At 39.4% G+C, this 20,086-nt stretch overlaps 1 protein-coding gene across 1 annotated transcript in view; it reads left to right on the top strand.

The window, feature by feature from the left end:
- The window catches only part of CRYBG3 (crystallin beta-gamma domain containing 3), a 164,694-nt gene that overhangs the window by 12,930 nt on the left and 131,678 nt on the right, over positions 1 to 20,086 (top strand). The window contains exon 2 of the mRNA XM_075197033.1: positions 19,660 to 19,720. Coding sequence (XP_075053134.1) covers positions 19,660 to 19,720 — 61 coding nt within the window. The remainder of the gene's footprint in view (positions 1 to 19,659; positions 19,721 to 20,086) is intronic.

The following is a 20,086-nucleotide window of genomic DNA, read 5'->3' as shown; positions in this document are numbered from 1 at the left end:
AGGACCTGCCTGGCAAGGCCTGAAGACGCAAATCGCATCATCTAAGCCCTGCTTGGCCTCTTTGAAAGAAGGAAATGCAGAGTCAGTGAGAGTGACCTGTTCTCCCCAAAATTACAGAGTATGCAAGTATGACAGATAGTTGTTGATTATGCTTGTACGACCAGCCGTTCCCCTGCTTTTGTGGAACTACAAGTCCTAGCATGCCTAGACAAGCATCTTTTATATAAACTTTACCTCTTTTACCCAGGACACATTGCTCTACTTATCTTCCTTTACACTAATTTCACAGATGGGACTGAAGTAAATCATTGATATTTATTAGAATAAATGTTGAACATCATTAACTTAAGTCAGCCCAAGAGAATTCAAATGGGGAATAAGTCTGAAAAATTGGAGCATGTTAGCAGGTAATAGGTGCATGTATGTCTGACACCTACAGTAAACCAAAGGAGGCAGCCATTTTGTGAGCTCAACCAATTTTCATGAGATTACAGCTTATCAATTCACTAACTAGTGATATCACTAAGAAATAAGGCACAGCGTCCTTCAGTGATGTCATTACTTCTGAATGAATTTATAGGCACACAAAATGGCATCCTCCTGTGTGTAGGTGAATGTTTTCTCTACTTTAAACAACGCAGCCCATATTAAGGGTTAAGGCACAGTTTAGTGAATTACAAATGGAGTCACTATGATAATAGCAGTCTTTTTTTCCATTCACAAAGAAATCGTATAACCGATGCTATTTTCAGAGGACGGCAAAGTGGTCTGAACCTGATCAAACAAGATGTGGTCTCCCTTAGGCTCCGTACAGTAAATTAGCTGCTACAGCCTCATATCATGTGTTCAGATAAGAGTCCAGTTCATTAACTATATGGAGAAATAACAAAGGTTAAACCACCTTCCGAACGTCACATGAAAACCAGTGTAAATGATGGTTGTATTGCAGACAATTATTTTAATTATTGTAGAAATCTACTACAGTTTTGGAGGTATTGTAAAAGCTGTGGCGCTGATTTCTTCCAGCACCAAATATTGGTGTCACTTGTAATACACATAACAAAAGAGTAATTTAATATTCTGGGATACAATGGGGTACATGTATAAAACCTTGTTCACAGGAAAAAACTGCCTTACCACATAGCAACCAGTCAGGAGTTCACTTTCATTTTCTTAACTGTACTAGAAAAGTGTTAGGTAGAATCTGATTGGTTGCTATCGGCTACAGCACATTTTTATTTTACACCAATTTGTGTAAAGGAAAGTTGTATACCGCAAGAATAGTAACAGGCAGGGAAAACACTTTATTAAGTGTGGTATAATATGAATATTTTTATATATATACATATATATATATACATGTATATAAAAGCATAATACAATTAATTTATTTTTTATAGCAGGAGCTGGTTAGCCTATTGAGTGATGATAACATGTACCTGGAGCTGGCCCCAATCTTTGTTTTCTAGTGATATATTATTTATATTTTCTATGCAGCGGCCGGATGATTTCAGCCATTAATAGTGATTGATGCTGTTTGAGCTGGCTGTATTTCTACACGTCCCCATTGTTGAATACATTTGGCTTATTCTGTTGTACAGATACAATAGACCTTGGCGCAACAACCAGAAACCCAATTAATTTAGTCTTCTAAACTAATAGTAGAGGAATGACCCTCATGTGAATATACAATTTCGAGAGATTTCTCTCACCATCAGATAGTATTTTGAAATTCTTTATTCACAAAAACACAACATTTTATTCACATGTATTATATTACACAAAAGGGCATTAATGTGCACACTAGTATGTCAGCTCCACTGGGACAAGAACAGATATAGCAGAATAAAGTACTTGTATCATTCAGTGCTGCAGAATGTTGTCGCTGACTATAAAGTTAATATACCACCTACAGGTGGCTGTCACATGGTTCGGGGATATGTTGAACATGGAATTAGACATAACTACAGAACACAGATACAGAATAATGTATAACCCACAGCCAATCAGCAAATAGCATTGAGCAGTGTCATGAAAGTTAATGAATTAAAATGCCTTCTTAGTTGCCCAGCATGTGTGTTTGTAGAAGTTCTTTTTCATGTGAATGTAAGAGCATACTAGCCAACTCTGCCGGAATGTCTGGGAGATTCCTGGATTCCGAGTGGTTCTTCCGGACTTCCCGGAGAGTATGGCAGCCTCCCGCATCTGCCCACTTCCTAGTGAAGTGGGGAGAATTAAATCTAAAATGCCGCGATTCCCCAAGTATTGTGGCATTTGGCCCCGCCCCTGCTATAAAATGACACGTTTGCGTCAATACGTCACGGGAACGGGTTTTTTTGAGCCCCGCACGCCTACCTCCCCCGGCAGCTCTTGGACGCAGGCTGCCATAAGTTGGCAAGTATGTGTAAGAGGGATTATAACTGTGTATTAATGTTATAAGTCAAGACCTACACTCCTTGGAGGCAGGTATTTTGTGGGCAGTAGTCATAACAATGCTGCTCTTCAATTCACGCTTCACAATTACTCATACTTACCAACTTTTTTAAATCGTGTCATTTTGGCCCTGCCCCCGCGACGTAATGACGCGAATTGCATCATTTGACAGCGGGGGGCGGGGCTAAATGCCGCGATTCACCGGAAATCGCGGCGTTTGGGATCTAATTCTGCCCACTTCACTAGGAAGTGGGGCACTTCCTAGTGAAGTGGGCAGAATTCGGGAGATTGCCACACTCGCCCGGGAGTCCGGGAGACTCTCGCAAAATGAGGGAGTCTCCCGGACATTCCGGGAGAGTTGGCAAGTCTCCAATTACTACCCAGATATCACTCAGCCAAAATGGCTGAAGTAGGCTGGATATTGTGTGAAGGTAACAGGTACACCCTTAATATTTTTGTATAGTAAAAAATAAAAGTAAAGATAAACTAGAAATTATTTTACATCCGTCGTAAATTATAATTTCAAGAGTGCAAATATAATATTGACAAAACCCTAGGTTTTCGCTAGCAGAAACAATCCCTAAGCTTTCAAAACCATTTTCTCATCTATCTTAGTAAGTTCCGACCAGTCCCGTCTCGATTATACTTTGGTGATTATAAGTGGTACCAGACAGTCTTTCTCCCTATACATAAATATATCTCAGTTTACATAGTGTTGTCACTATGCTGCATAATGTCACAGGGTAACCTGATCTTGTGCCTCTAATCCTATTATAAACACTAATCTAACATAATCTACCATCATGCTCTTCTACATATTGTATAATTATACATTTTACCTTATTTTAATTTATTTTTGCTATTTTGGCTTTTATTTACAGGAATGGGATCTACTATCTGGAGTGCATGGGATTTAAGGTTTTCCAGACAAGGGGCTAGATTTACTAAGCTGCGGGTTTGAAAAAGTGGGGATGTTGCCTATAGCAACCAATCAGATTCTAGCTGTCATTTTGTAAAATGTACTAAATAAATGATAGCTAGAATCTGATTGGTTTTTCAAACCCGCCGGAAAACTCTCAGCTTGATACATTTACCCCCATTTATTAAATCTGCTGAAACACATGTTAAAATTCTCCTTCCTCTTTCCAAACACTGCCCCTGGCATTCCCGTACTCATTAAATGGTTTAGCAGAGCTCCTTATGGTCACTATAGGAATAAAGACTTGCTGGTAGACTTACTAAAGCATCTAAAAAGGAATAGTGGAGGTGTTTCCCACTCATTATTATATAGTATGTTCTAGAAGATGATAGCTAGACTCTGCTTGGTTCCTATTGGCAACAGTTCTACTTTTTAGAAGCTTTAGTAAATCTACGCCTTGGTGATAATGCATAGTTGCCTACTCTCCCGAAAAGTCCGAGAGACTCCCAAGGCAATTCTCCCTGATCCTGGCCAGCTCTTTAAAATTAAACGGAGGGGGTGGGGCTTCCAGCCTCGCCTCCACACACTCACGTGCCCCCAGGTCCTTCCGGGAAACAACTTCCCAATGTTGGCAAATATGTGATAATGTCTGTGTAGAAAATCCCCAAAATGCAGCCATAATTTCCTTTTCTTCCTTTCTGTGTTTTGAGCCTTTCTGATGATGGGTTTACTACAACTCCCGGCATGCTCTTATAGGGCCTCATGTAGTCCAACTGATCAGCACAAAAGCACTTTTGGGCAAGGATCCGTCTCCGTTTGGACTCAGACAAAGACTGATCTCCTTCTTGTACCTCTCTGCGCTTAGAGAGGTGGTATATTCAATTGTTAACTTTTTCCGCTGCGGAAATAACAGTTTTTATGCGCACTATTACCGTAATGATGGTAATAGTGCATGCGCCGCGAGAATTTTGGCTATAACGCCAACAATTGAATATGCCCCTTAGAGTCTGCCTAATCCACATGCTCACACAACTGGAAATTAGGCATTTTGCACACAGTTGCTACATTTGCTTCTTATCCATTATTTTTAATTGTTACCAGACTTTAATAAACAAAGATCACCCCATTTTGCTGGATGTGTTTTTCTACAAACAAATTTGTTTTAAAGTGTTTCTCAAACCAGTTTATTGAATTGTTTAAAAATGTTTGGGAAATTTTCGCACTTAAGATAGACTAAAAGATTGGAGCTAAACACCAGCAGGACAAATAGACTGTAGCTTAATGGCTCCAATGTATATGTTTTTTTTAACAGTTTTCTATGAGAACTGGAACACAGTAAGAATTAGAAAACTTGAGCAGTCTGCATTGTGTAGTTTCTTTAAACATTTTTAGGAACGGCAAACACAGGCTGCAAATTTCGAACCATAAAATCAAACCAGCTCAAATTTATAGTTGTACTGAGCACACGTTCAAAACCATCAAGCCGACAAATTTGATCAAACTTCAAACTGGTTTGAATTATACAAGCATCTCTGCTTGTGGTGCAGTCCACAACTTTCAATGCACATTGGTTCAGCCTTCGGTGTGTAGGTAACAGGTCTACTTTATAAATAACTGTTCTGGATCGGGACCAGGAAAGGTGCTTATCACTCCCTTCAGCTCCTCTGTTGCTCTCTTGTTCTTTATTCATTGTCTCCGCTTGCCTGGAACTCATTCATGAATATGTGTGGACAGAGGAGAGGGAATAAGAAAATCAACTTTAAAATATTTTTGTATGATGTAGTTTGCAGGCTCCTATCCTAAGATGCTGTTTGGGAAGGCTTGTCTCCCCTGGACTCTGCTGGGAGAACGGATATATAAAACTTGGATTTTAGGAGTATAGTGAGTGCATTGTTATTGTGGATGCTGGAAATGATTTAAAACAAAGAGAACTGTATATATTTGTCCTCTCTCACTGTCTTTCTTCTTTGTCTTGTTATAATCATCTCCCAACACATCTGCAAAAACAATCTCCCAGTACTGATGTTTGCTGAGGTCAGGAGCCTCATTCAGTCACATAACGAGCCTGTTTAAATTACTTTAGATATATAATCAACAATAGCGGTTTATTCTCTGGTAGAGTTTTCCAGGTCTTCCGTTCTTCTGCTCATAGAAGAATATATTGATAGCACATGTTATATGGACATTATAATGTCTTACCTGGGAACAGCCATTTTTCTGAGATTTTTAGTAGTTATATAATGTGTGAACAATGTGTTTATTATATATAATTTGGGAAGCACAGCTTTGGAAGAACTGACAAATGTTACTAGAAGGCGATCATTGCTGGTTATATATCTAAAAGTTAGCCAGGATTTTTGGCACAAAAAATGGACATGGCCTTGTCCAAAATGAGGGTGATGTGGGTGGATCGGTTTGTAGTTTGGACAGATGTGGACGTGATTTGTCCTGATTCTCTAATAAGGAATGCTGGTACACACGCATGATATTTATGTGATATCAGTGTGTCATAAACACGTGAACCACAGATAAGGCTAAAATGTGTCCTGGGGTAAATGTATCAATCAGCGAGTTTCCAGCGGGTTTGGAAAGTGGAGATGTTGCCTATAGCAACCAATACGATTCTAGTTATCATTTTGTAGAATGTACGAGATAAATGATAACTAGGGGCCTGATTCATTAAGGATCTTAACTTGAGAAACTTCTTATTTCAGTCTCCTGGACAAAACCATGTTACAATGCAAGGGGTGCAAATTAGTATTCTGTTTTGCACATAAGTTAAATACTGACTGTTTTTCATGTAGCACACAAATAATTGATAGCTTATTTGTACACTGAAATTTAAAGTTGACATTTGTGTGGTACATGAAAAAACAGTCAGTATTTAATTTATGTGCAAAACAGAATACTAATTTGCACCCCTTGCATTGTAACATGGTTTTGTCCAGGAGACTGAAATAAGAAGTTTCTCAAGTTAAGATACTTAATGAATCAGGCCCTAGAATCTGATTGGTTACTATAGGCTACAGCTCCACTTTTCAAAGCCGCCAGAAACTTGCAGCTTGATACATATGTTTTATACTGGAAATACTTTGGAGTGATTTGAAGTTCCCAACAATTCAGACTTCCAATGAAATTTGAATAAAACAATTATTGAGGATAAGCCCCTGTTACTGTTTAAATGTAGATTATAAGCGGAGGGTGGCATGCGACTGGTTGTGTTGTAAGACACCTACCCCATTAAATTATCTCCTGTCAAAAGCAACAATTGACATTTTAAAAGGGTGGGGGGAGGCGGGCGTACAAGCCTATTAAAAGAAAAAAAGGGATCTCCATCGTCAACTGAGGATACATAATAAGAAAAGTTTCCTTACAAAAAAAAACAAACCATAACTGTAGATCATGTGATTTCAAAAGAAAGGATAACTTGTTATCAAGGGGGTTTCCATCTTTACATCACATTATTTCATGTACATTGTGTGCTTCCAACTTATATTAAATGCATTGCTTTATATTTCTACGTTCCATGCTTTTCAGCCGTGTAATTATTGTATTATTAGACCATAAGAAAATCCAAAGCATTAGATACTTTGGAGCACTTAAGGCGAAACAAAGAGAAATAGTATCCACTAAGTCTAGCCTCCATTAGTAACAGCCAGTGTTGTTTAAAAACACATAAAGAAGACAGAAAAAGAATACAGTGTAATTAGCAAACGTCGAAAGATGGTGAATTTAAAGGTAAATTTTAGTTGAAAATATAGACATAAGACCAACGGTTGGCATAGGGATTTCTTATTTCAGAAATCCTGGACACCTGTGTAACAGAATTGATAAACTTGCACTGTGCACTGCAGGCTCATGTAGTTAGGGCCTAGGCTGTGCCTTTGTCAGACCACTATCTGGAATGGAGGATGCAGTGATTTATGACACTAGGATGATCTTTCAGTGTATGTCAGTAAGTGATACTGTATCTAAAAGTAATGGATGAGTTTTATGGGGAACTTTTATTGTTATGTTCATCTCGGCATTGTTCACAGCTTCTATGTGGACAGTTTACTGCTGAATTGTTGTGAAATAAAATACTGTATTTTTGCACTTGATGTCTTAGCAATTGATTTAGGTGGAAGGTGAGTGGTATACAGACGTAGTGAAGATTTAACTCTACTGCTTACTATTACTTGCTGGTAACATACAAATGATGACTGTAGTATAATAAGCCATCAACATATTCACATATGGTAAAACTGAGGCTATGTGAAAATCCTTCCATTTCAAATGTGTTCTATTTTCAATGTAGTTCTCATCCAGTCTTCTGTAACACAAGATATAAGAAGAGAGCGTAGATGTCAGCGAGTGCTGCCACCACCATACAAACATTGCCAGTGCTCAGTTCTCCAACTGTTTTCTTAATCTTCCAGAGGCTCTTTTGCACTCCCCAGTACCCTCTCCTTCTCCTACATTCCTACTAATTCCTTATACCTGCACTCTTTCCTTCTCTTTCATTGCTTCCATCTCTTCACACCTTCACTTTATCCTTCTCTAAAATTCCTTCAAACTCCTGACACCTGCCTTCCTTCCTTCCGTCTCATGCTTCCAACTCCTCAACTCTCCTACACTCTTTCATTTTCCTTCCTTCCAACTCTTAACCCCCTGCACTCTTTCCTTCTCTTTATACTTCATTCCTTCCAACTCTTAACCCCCTGCACTCTTTCCTTTTCTTTATACTTCATTCCTTCCAACTCTTAACCCCCTGCACTCTTTCCTTCTCTTTATACTTCATTCCTTCCAACTCTTAACCCCCTGCACTCTTTCCTTCTCTTTATACTTCATTCCTTCCAACTCTTAACCCCCTGCACTCTTTCCTTCTCTTTATACTTCATTCCTTTCAACTCTTAACCCCCTGCACTCTTTCCTTCTCTTTATACTTCATTCCTTCCAACACCTCACACCTGCGCTTCTTCTGTCTCCTTATTATTTATTACTTCCAGCTGTTCTCTCCTTCTCATTCTCCTTCATTCGTTCCAAGGTTTAACCCCCTGCACTCTTTCCTTCTATTTCATGCCTTCTAACTCTACACACCTGCACTCTTTTCTTCCTCCTTATCCTACGCTTCATTCCACGCCTCACATCTGTGTTGTATTTGAATTTCCCTGTGGGTAAAAGTGTTGGTTGGATAGAAAACAGCTGCTGCAGTTCCAGTTGTGACCAATTGTTATACAAAAACCAACCATTGTTTCAGTGATCATTTTATTAGACCTTTCTAGACATGTTTAGTGAGTTGTGGATTATTTAGGTTATATACTGTAAACCACAGTATTTATGTCATTTATATGTTTGAATCATTTCAGAGTGCACATGAAGGAAGTTCTGCCTCTACTTTTGGTCCCATAGTCTTTAATGTATAAAGATCATTTTTAATGTCCTCCCAGTATATGTTATATGTTTTTGAGTATTACAACTTTTTATTTAAATTGCACTTCTTTAAATTAAGCACTGATTATATGTATATATAGTATACAGTATATGCATTTAGATCATAACTTGGAAGGTATTGTTAATTGTGGAAGTAGAATCCCTTTCTCCCCCTAATTAATATACATTTTTCTGTTCATCCTGGCTGTGTTCGTTCACATACTCTACTAGACATCTTCTCTTTATCTCGCATATAGAATGAGGTCATCAAGAAAATACAGCACAAAGTCATATAACAATTAGGTGTAATTATATTTCAAAGCTTTTTATGACTTGGTGAGTTTCCTATAGATAAGGAAACTGCACGAACATAAAACTATCTGTGTGTCTCATTTAAACAGGAAGACCAAAATAACAGTATCTGCCGTTAACACAACAAGATGAAACCAGAGCACTTGTTGCTAAACATTTTTATTTAGAATTAGTTATAATCTTACATTGAAGCACATAGTAACTAATGTTCTAGAATACTGCAGCAAAGAGGTTTTCTCTTTCTTATTGCTGTACATCTCATTGCACCTTCCAAAACTGTACTTTCCCTCCACCCTCCTTCTTTTTATCCTCACTCACTTCCTTCGTTCCTCCTTACACATGTTTTTCCTGCACTGCTGTAACTCTGGAGCTTAGCTGTCCTGTCCTATTCCTTCAGCCTACACTCCATTTCATCTGCACTCTTTCCTCGTTTTCTATAGTCCTTTCCCTCTTCTACTTCACTAGTATAAGATATTCCCTACTATGTGTTCTTCCACATATCTTATTTATAAAGGAAAGCTTTTTCAGCAGCAAACAAGGGAATTAGTGAGATAAAATAATCATGATCTAAAGCATACAGCAATCCCTTCTCATGACAACATGTAGCTGTAGGATTGTTGAGAACATAGGAGAAATGTTTTGAGCCCATGTGTAGTTTTTGTCTCTACAAATCTGTAAAATTGAACTTTATTTATTGCATATTGGGGCATATTCAATTGTTGAGTTTCCCCGCGGCGTTAAAAGTATTACCGTAATTACGGTAATACTAAGCCAGATTTCAGGGAGCCGCGAGCTGAAATCCAGCGTCAAAGGTACCATAATAACGGTATTTACGCTCACTATTACCGTAATGACGGCAGTAGTGCGTAAGTCGCGTTACTTTTGCCAGTAACGCTAACAATTGAATATGCCCCATTGTTTTTCTAGAATTCAGCACACACATCATTGTTACAAACTATCAGTATTCGTACAGCTCTGTTGAAGACGTCTGAATGCATTGAATCCTTCAGTAGGGTGACATGCAGTGTTATCTGTAAGAAGGAGGAAGATGGAGAGAATATGTTAAGTTTGGCTGTTCAAAGGCAAGCAACCTCTTTTAATGTGAATAATTTCCTATAGTTGTTTTTATGGGGACACCTGCTGAAACAAAGCAACACAGTTAGGTTTATGTTTATGGAGAGTACATTTTTTTACACAAGACTTGATGAAACCTAATGGTGCCTAGAAACGCTAGAGATTGTGATCATCTTTTATTTGTAAAGAGCCACAAAACTGCAGCACCAGACATTCAGAAGGAGAAATCATACAAAATACAAATCATACATAAAGACAGGACAAGTACATACATGATTAACAAAGGAGATGTGGACGTGAGGCGGTGGGTACAAAGCATTCTTGCCCACTATTAGTGGCCCCTCCTTCCCAGAAAGGAGGTCATGTGACAAGTCCACGAGGGGTTCGTGGTGACGCCTTCGTGTCAATGTGGCCAGGGCCGGATTAACCATAGGGCTAACTGGGCTACAGCCCAGGGGCCTATGGCATCCAGGGGGCCCTTGAAAGTGCTCAGCAGCAGTATTGATCGGTCGGGGGCGGGGGCGCCCCCGGCGCGATCAGTGCTGCTGAGCACTTTCACTGCGGTCCTTCTCCGGTGCGCTGTAGTCTCCTTACTGAGGAGATCTCGTGAGTCTCACTCTCACGAGATCTCCTCAGTAAAGAGCGTACAGCATGCCGGAGAAGGAGGTAAGTTCCGGGGGAATGGGGGCGCGGGAAGCTCGGATCACGGGGGGGTGCGGGCAGCTCGGGTCACGGGGGGGGCCCTCACGGGGGAATGGAGGCCCCCTTAGCCCAGGGGCCTCCATTCCCTTAGTCCGGCCCTGACTGTGGAACCGTTGACTGCTTTGAAATGCCTAAATTCATGGCATTGCACAGCGGGGGTGCGGCCTCAAGAACACAAATCACATCATTAAGCCCCACCATGTTGCAGGTGGATGTCTATTCTTCAGGGAGTCTGGAAGGACTCCACGGAATTCAGGAAATTACAGGGAGAGTAGGCAAATATGTTAAAGGGCCCTGCTAGAGAGAACTTAAAGTTACCTCTAATCAGCTGTAGATTGCAATGTGCACAGAACCAAAAACATCCACTGATCCTGATCACAATCTCTTAGTGCTGGTTATTGTCCAGCTGCAATAATCTTGATCTGACAGTGTGCACTAATTTTGTCCATAGGACCTGGCCATACGTCTCAAGAGCTAAATAGATACATTTGTCTGTTTATGGGCACTAACATTCAGTACTGGGGACAGTAATCATACAGTCTTTCCTATTAATTCATCTTATTCTTCTGCATAAAGTCCATGTAATATAATACTTCAGAATAAAATCTTCAGCTTGCACTTTGTTTTCACGATGCCAACCAGTTGTGTACTGCAGGCACTAGGAGAGTTTCCAAAAATGTTTTTTTTTGCGGTTTGTGACTAACAGGAAATTGCCTTAAACTTGTCAGGTATGTGAGCTCAGTGTAATGCCTGGGAGGGTAGACATGCCACTTTGTCACTGTTAGTTTTCCATCGCTGCACCTAATTTGTTCTTTACCTCATACATCTTGTGTATTCATGTCATCTGACTATGTGCTGCTTCCAATTATGTTCTTTGCCTTTGAATTGTTGCATATAGCATCATTAAGTTGTATGTCTCCTGACTATTATGTAGACTAGGAGTACTCTCTGGTAGCTGGGGGTACCAACATTTCTTGGGTGAGATTCTTACTAACAAAGCTCAGACTTACTAACAAAGCTCAGAAAAGTACAATCTACATCAGTATGTTCCAAATCTTCAACAGATTCATTGGTGTGTATAGAGAACACACTTTCCCCATAATCCCATGTATCTTTAGTTCTAACAAGTTACTGAAATGTAGCATTTTTTTGACAAAAGTAATTGGATTTAGTAATACTTTTGTTTCAATAGTATACAAGGTATATGTTGCAAGTTTATTCTATGGTCTAGAACGCACTGAAAAAGGAGAAACTCTAACAGATCAAGTGATCAAGGGGATTATCAAAATAATATAATATAAATGAAGTATAAATTGCTCTTGGGGTTGAAATAATAACTGTAACTCACATAGGAAGATGAGATATCTGCTACCTATTAGATGGTCTCGTCTTTTCATATACAACCTACCAAACTTTAAAAACCAAATTCTAGACGCTTGCACGCTGAGAGGATGCTATGTAGAGACAGGTGTTTAATGGAGATGTTGACTCAATTTATTTTTCTTGTATATACTCCCCATTGATAATAAATTGATTTGCAAACCCTTTTTTAACTTTACTTCTGCCTTTGGCCTCATACACACAGAAAATAAACAGCTACTAAATGCTAAAATAAAACCTTGTATTTTGTCCTCGCATTAGAAGCGGGTTCTCAAGTTTTCCCCCAACATAGTGTACTGTGTACTTAATGTTCCCATATATAATATATATATTATAATATACCCAGTATATTATAAGACTTGTGAACTCTACAGGCAATATTAAAATTGACAAGAAACAAACTCTTCTCAAAAAACAGTGTGTGCACAGGTGACTTGCAGTATATATTGGACTAGCACCAGGCTTTTAAAGACGTAATGAACATTTGACTTAAATATCTGTATTGATGAGGCCCTGTGGTTAAAAAACAATTAAATATATCAGTTCCTCTGCAGTACCCAGTGTTACCTGTTTTCTGCAGAGTTGCTACATTATTCCAATACAGTAAGAAAAATACAAAAACAACTAACTCTAATCTGCCAAATTCTGTAGTAGTGAATTAGGAAGTGAGGGAGATTGGAGAGCTCAGATTTTTTCTAACCTACTTGACACATGTTGGCTGAATTTCACAAGTAGATTGGTTAGACACAAGTAAAATATATCCTTATTTACAACTAGTAGCAGAATTGGTATAATGTGCAAATATTTTTCATTATTATTTTTGGGGGATTATACAATTTTAAGATTTCTTAAATGTTTAGTCCATTTTAAGTCTGTCTGCTCTTTTCAGGGCACTCGGCCAATGTTTTAATAACATTTAAAAGCCCATTTTGATAATGGTGCTGGATAAACATATCTATGTATGTTATATGCTATGTGCTTTCAACAGCTATTAGGTTTTAAAACCCACAACATAATATGCTTACTATAAATGTTCATAACTTATTTCTGTTCTATATAGACATTTACATTCAGTAGACCCTGCACAACATACAGATTGTGGGCAGCCCGGTGGCACATTCATGAATGTGATTCTAAGCGGGTCCCTATCTATGTAGAGTTTGTATGTTCTCCCCGTGTTTGTGTAGATTTCCTCCCAGTGCTCCTGTTTCCTCCAACACTCCAATATCATACTGGTAGGTTAATTGGCTTCTGAGTTTGAGTGGTAGAAGATTATACTGTAAGCACCAATGGGACAGTGTACACAGTGTAATGGGACTGTGTCGTAGGATTGCTGCTATATAAATAAATAATTGAGACCAAAGGGTATATTTACTAAACTGCGGGTTTGAAAAAGTGGAGATGTTGCCTATAGCAACCAATCAGGTACTAGCCGTCATTTAGTAGAACGTACTAAATAAATGATAGCTGGAATCTTATTGGTTGTTATAGGCAACATCTCCCCTTTTTTAAACCCGCAGTTTAGTAAATATACCTTCAGATTTGATATTAGTATCTAGCATACAGAACAGGAGATGGGCTATTGATACATGGACTGGGGTATGACTGTCCTGTCAATAACTGTAGTTGTGAGGGCCAGAGGCAGAACTAGTGTTCTGTGGGCCCCCAGTGCAGAGAAGCAGGTTCCCTCCTCCCTGCTTCCCCCGGTGCAGGGAAGCAGGGAGGAGGGAACCAAAGCCCACAGCTCGCTAGTTCTGACCCTTTGCATCTGCCGTGCAGTAGGCCCCATTATCTCCATGGGCCCTGTTGTGCCGCACCAATGGTAGATCCGCCACTAGCGAGGGCCCATTTTTAAAGTCAAAGTGTAGTATAGAATCGAAAATAACATCTTTTACAGCTTGAGCGTAATTCATGTGGATACACTCGACCACGCAGAACTCTCCCCACATACTCTTTTGCATGTTAGCAGAAGTTTAGATTGTACAATTAAGCCACATTTATCCATCTATTAGCCCCAGGATTCAAAATCTGTGTTTTCTCCGGCCATTTAACCTTTGAAATGAGTTTTACACTGCTGCAGTTGTTTTGATCATACTTAGTACTAATTAATTGTACTATTAAAGCTCTGCAAAAAATGTAAGTTCTTTAGAAAATTGAAGCACAGCCGTTTTTTTGTATCATTTGGATCGGAGATTACACAAGCGCCATTGGCAGCAGCTACATTTTGGCAGTTTTGTAAGCGCCTTTTTTATAATTCTGTTTCACCTTCAACCCCCTGTGGGGTATATTTAATAAACTGCGGGTTTGAAAAAGAGATGTCGCTTATAGCAACCAATCAGATTTTAGTTGTCATTTACTTAGTACATTCTACAAAATTATATATATATATATATATATATATATATATATATATATATATATATGTATATTTATATATTTATATATATGTATATATTCACTATTTACATTTAAATAGTTGTTCAGTGAGGAATAAAATGTTGGTGCTTTAGAATTTTTGCACATTAAGCATTTAGATGTCTGTTTGTCCTTCCGCACTATACTAAAGAGTGCCAGGCTACTTTCATAAGGTCAATAATCCCTGCATGTAGGGAAACATCTGAAGAGCAGAAATAGACTTACAATATCCTCAGTGGAGTGAAGTCGCTGTTAGTTTGTGACCGGTAAAAAGAGTGATTGATTATTCATTACCTATTCAGCTATCTATTTAAGGAATATCCCATAATTTAAATCAATATTGTAAAGGAAGTGTAGACATGGAACTATTACAAAAACTAAATGTAACAAATACCAAGTAATAATAATTCAAACCTATATATTCATGCCCCTCCTGGCCCCCCAGCCCAGCCCCTGAGAGTCACTAAATCAGAGTACAAAGGGGCCGCTGTCTGGATTATCTTGTCACACGCCACATGATGTGTCATCTTGTACATTTACAAGCACTTAGTGCTGTTCCTCGAAGGATAAGATGACTGTGTTAATGCTGTTGCAATATATTAAATATAAATGACACACAGAGTCCACCTATAAGATTAAGAGAAAGTAAGGCTGTGATTTGATACTGCTATTGCTCTCCAGTGGAAATTAAAAGCAGCTTAAAGCATACATTTATAATTCATGGGTCTACATCGCTTTGCTCTATGGAAAGTATGTGCAGGACATCAACAATTATACACAGTATTTTTCCTGCACTGTGCATACTGTACATTAGAAATGCAGATGTACATAATTATAGACCCAGACTAGTATACCTTACTATTTATTATATAATGTATTAGTTTTTGTAGGATTTTACACAGTGATTTTAACAGAAATGTGGGTAAAATGCAGCAAATTATTTTTTAAAAAGTATTTTTTGTATTCGCATTAAGAGATTGATATATGGAATAGTGTTTAGTTGGTATTAGTTGCAACAATGATACTTTATTAACTTGTAATTAAAATAATTCCAGTCAAAATGATTATTAGATTGTTGAACCCCTCTCTCCTTAAGTGACAAAACCATTGAGGGTTCCAAGTTCCGAAAGTTTTAGCTACTACAGGGCTTAGTGCAGCGTTTTCATATTGACGATATCAGGATACCGTAACTCGATATCAGCCATCCAATGAGCATTGTCCACACACTTCACTAAGCACTGTATTCATTTAATCATCTCCAGGCTGTCACGCCCCTTAGAATGGACAGGTAATGGTATCAGCAGGGGTGATATATTCTGGAACTGCGGAGATATGGAAAATGGGGCCCCCAGTGCTTTTTGTAAATTGGGGCAAGGAGGAGATTAATCACAATAATAGTAATTATAATAGTTCAAAATGCAATAATAGTTCAAAATGTAGTTCCTCTTTAAAGAACCAGTAAACCTCAAATGCCTTTGAATTTACAGAAAAATCTACTCATAGCATTTACAAATATACATGTAGAGATTTCAAGAGATTTTCAGTACTAAAGATAAGTGTTTGTTTTCTGAAATTAGCTGCCTACTTTCCCAGAAGGTCTAGGAGACCCCCGATTTTCTGGGAGTCCTCCTGGACTCCTGGGAGAGCAGGCAATTCTCCCTGATCCTGGCCGGCTAGTGAAAACTAACCAGAGGGGGTGGGGCTTAGTGACATCATGAACATGCATTGTGGCCCCACCCCCTGTTTTTATTGGTCAGGAGTAGTGACATGCATTTTGGGGGCGGGACTAATGACGCAATTCATCTTGCCTATGTTGGCAAGTATGAAATTAATCAGTAGTTCTACAGAAGGGACATAGTCAGACCCTGAAAGGACATAGTGGCATATGATAATGGTATAGGAACTATTATAACACCATGGGGTTTATTTATGACCCACCGCAAAAAGTTTGCATAAATTATCATCCCTTATTGCTGCACAAGTTTTGTGTCTATTTATTAAACAGTTATGCCGGAACAGCTCATCCTATAAAAAAAACTGTCCCAGCGATGATTATGTGGTAGTGGCAATTCCAGGAACTGACCCGGCGTCTTTATCGTGCATGCAAGACCTTAGGTCAGCGCAGAGTCAGTTTGGTTAGAGAAGGGAGGGGAGCAGTGTGAAGCCTGCCTAATAGGGATCCATATAATAGAACGGCAACCGCTATTTTTGATATCTCATGCGTTAGGCTAATGTTAAATTGACCCATAACTTAATTTTGCCTAAACCATGTGACGTTTCTGCAACCATCTGTGAATGTAACAAGAGGATTTTCTTTCTATCAGATTATTATTATTATTATTCATTTCTATTTATAGGGCGCCACTAGGTGTCCATAGCGCCGTACAGGGACAAACGAAATTACAATACGAGGAGAGACAGCACAGTACAGTAAACAATAAGCACAGTAACTCTGTGAGCTCAAAGCACAGCTAGGGGCGGGGGAGGGGAGAGGGGAAGGTCCGCATACGACGGAGCCCAAGAAGGAGGGCACGGATGACAGGGAGACCCCCAGGGGGGAGAGGAGGGAGCGAGAGGGGACGGGGGGGGGGAGAGGGTCCTAGAGGAGGAGGGCAAGGTAGCTGGAGAGCAGAGTTAAAAGTGGAGAAGACAGGAGGAGAGGTGACCCTGCTCAAAGGAGCGTACAATCTAAGAGGTGGGGTAGACAGACAGAGAGACATGGGGGAGAGAGGGAGAGAAGGAGGAACGGAGGATAAGGATAATTGAAGGGGAATGAAGGGGAAGAGGCAGAAGAAAAGGTAGGAAATTAAGTGGGAGACTGGAAGGCTTTAAGAAAAAGGTGAGTTTTTAAAGCCCATTTGAAACTGGACAGGTTAGGGGAAGTTCTGATGGAGGGAGGGAGCTTGTTCCAGTGGAGGGGGGCGGCGCGGGCGAAATCTTGGATACGCTCATGGGAGGAGGTGATCAGGGGGGAAGAGAGGCAACGGTCATTGGCAGATCGGAGATGGCGGGATGGAGCATGAATAGAGAGGAGGGTGGAGATGTAGGGTGCAGTGGAGTTGGCGAGGGCCTTGTATGTAAGATTGAGGAGCTTGAAGAGGATTCTGTAGGGGAAGGGGATCAACGTTCATTTGAGGTTTTGTGGCTGGCTAACAAATGTGGCAGAGGACAGTTGTACCATGGAAAAATGGCTGAATGTAGCTGCTTTCGTGGCTCCGGCTGTGGTGTTGTGGCCTTAACTAACATGGAGGGGGGAATGGAATGGGAGGGGGAGCATGAGAACCAATCACCACCCTCCCCGTCTCTAGTTTTGGCCATGCTAGTCAGAGAGACGGAGAAGCCCGAGGAAAAAATGCTGAAAATGCTGACAGACCGGCCTTGGGGCTTCGGATAGTGGGAGGTACCACCTAAGTAAATATATTTCTAGATGGTAATGTAGCTGTACAACATTGTTACACAAGTTTGCTAGAAAAAACTTTTATCTGAAATTACAATTGGAATAGTTACACAATGACACTTCTTACAAAAAGACTTATGACTCTACATTGTTTATGTTCGGCTTTCATTATATGGGTGTGTCAGGAAATTGGGCACCTTTCAGTGCGTGCTTCTATTCAGTAAGAGAAATATTATCCCGGATGAAAAGCAGATGTATTCATTTTTAAATAGCTGCCAATTGACAGTTAACATGTAAGCAAGCCCAATTTAAGTTCTAATATCAATTCCAACATTCCTGTAAATCAGAGGCTGAATAGGCTTTTTAATTGAATCCACAGGACTGTTTCCCGTCATATCCTAGTTCAATGAAACAAATCTGCCTTGGTGATAATCACAGGAGACCAGAGAGTTCAAGTGAAAGTTGACATGTACATACCAGTAAATTAAAGTTGTCTCAAGGTGGAAAACCTCTCTAATTGTAAGAACGCTTGCAAGATATTTTTTGTATAGTCTAACACTGTTACACTGATCTAGACCGCCCATGTCATTGATGCAGTGGTTTGACCCAAGCACTACATTACCATATCTATGGCCAGTTTGTTTGACCTTGAGGTTGACTTTGGATGCCATATTTCGACCTGCGTTTGCTGATATGGTTGTTCAGCAATCAAACTAAGCAACCACATCCAAAGCCTCAGGCTGCTTGATTAAAATCCAGTCATACTTTGATTGGACAAGCCTGTTGTCAGTGGTTGTTTGGGACAAAGTCACACAGCGATGTCCAGCCAACTAGGTCAAACACTATTATTGTAGCATGTGGCTAGCTTAAAAGTACTAAGCCTTTTATGAAACTGTTGTTACTTATTGATTAATTCTAACATATTTCACGAAATTCCTTCATTAAATAACTTTTGATTATCTTCATATTGATAAGCGGGATTAAGTTTCTAATGTTGATTAAAAAAAATAAACACTACAGCGTAGAAATACAGGGGCGGTTTAGTGGTAAAAGATGTTTGTAAATTGGGAGAAACCAACTTCTGTTTTAATGGGGTCATTTTAGGTTATCTCAGCGCTTCAAGTTGCCACATTCCATTGTAGTTTACTGGATTCCAAACTTACCTTACAGCGGTGTATATGTGTCATTCTGAGTCACTGGGGTAATGATTACTTTGGGATTTTTTTCCCCTTGGAATATACTTTTTATGGGATAATATAACAAAATGTATTTATCAGCCCATTACTAGTAAAGACTACTTGTCGCTTACTCTCAATGAATGCCGCTCGTTCTCAGTGATCCTTGATAGGCTGAATATTGGTTCACCCCACAAAATGGAGTAGGTGACAGGTGAATAGCAAACGCTTGTGGATTTATTTCCTTCTTTCAATCCTAATTATAAGCCTGTGAGCACAATTGATTTCTAAAATGGCATTTACAGCCCTGCTGATGAATGTAATGAGCACAGTAGCCAGTTTATAATGACAAAACAACAGTGTAGGTTTCTGTTGTATATAATACCCAGAAGCCACCAATATATCCAATGTATACTATAAACAATCTGTTTGCATTTCAGATGTGAAGATAACAGCAATCTGACAGTGGACAGACTTGAAAAACTATCTGAACCAGAACAGGTAGGTAAAAGATTAATGAAGGGAAAACATATTGTCTATTGATAAGTGGTTTATTTAGATGATTAATATACCTAGCAGCAGGGCTAGTGCAAGGTTTCTTGGCTCCCTGGGCAAAGTTTCAAACAAACTACCCCCCCCCCCCACACACACACATACACCAAATACCCACTATCCTTACACGCTTGACTTTTGTAAAAATAAAAATTATAAAGCCTACCTCCTCCAGCAGTCCAGGTGCACTGATGTTTGATACAGAACACTGTCTAGACTCTACTGCTGTCTAGGGGCAAACAGGATTTCTAGAAGGGAGGTATCCAAGTGTTAGATTTCGGAACAAAACCCGACAACAGTCAATTTTTTTGATGG

The sequence above is a fragment of the Mixophyes fleayi genome, chromosome 2 (genome assembly GCF_038048845.1).
Source record: "Mixophyes fleayi isolate aMixFle1 chromosome 2, aMixFle1.hap1, whole genome shotgun sequence".
NCBI classification, from domain to species: domain Eukaryota; kingdom Metazoa; phylum Chordata; class Amphibia; order Anura; family Limnodynastidae; genus Mixophyes; species Mixophyes fleayi.
This window is presented reverse-complemented; position numbering and strand designations above follow the sequence as displayed.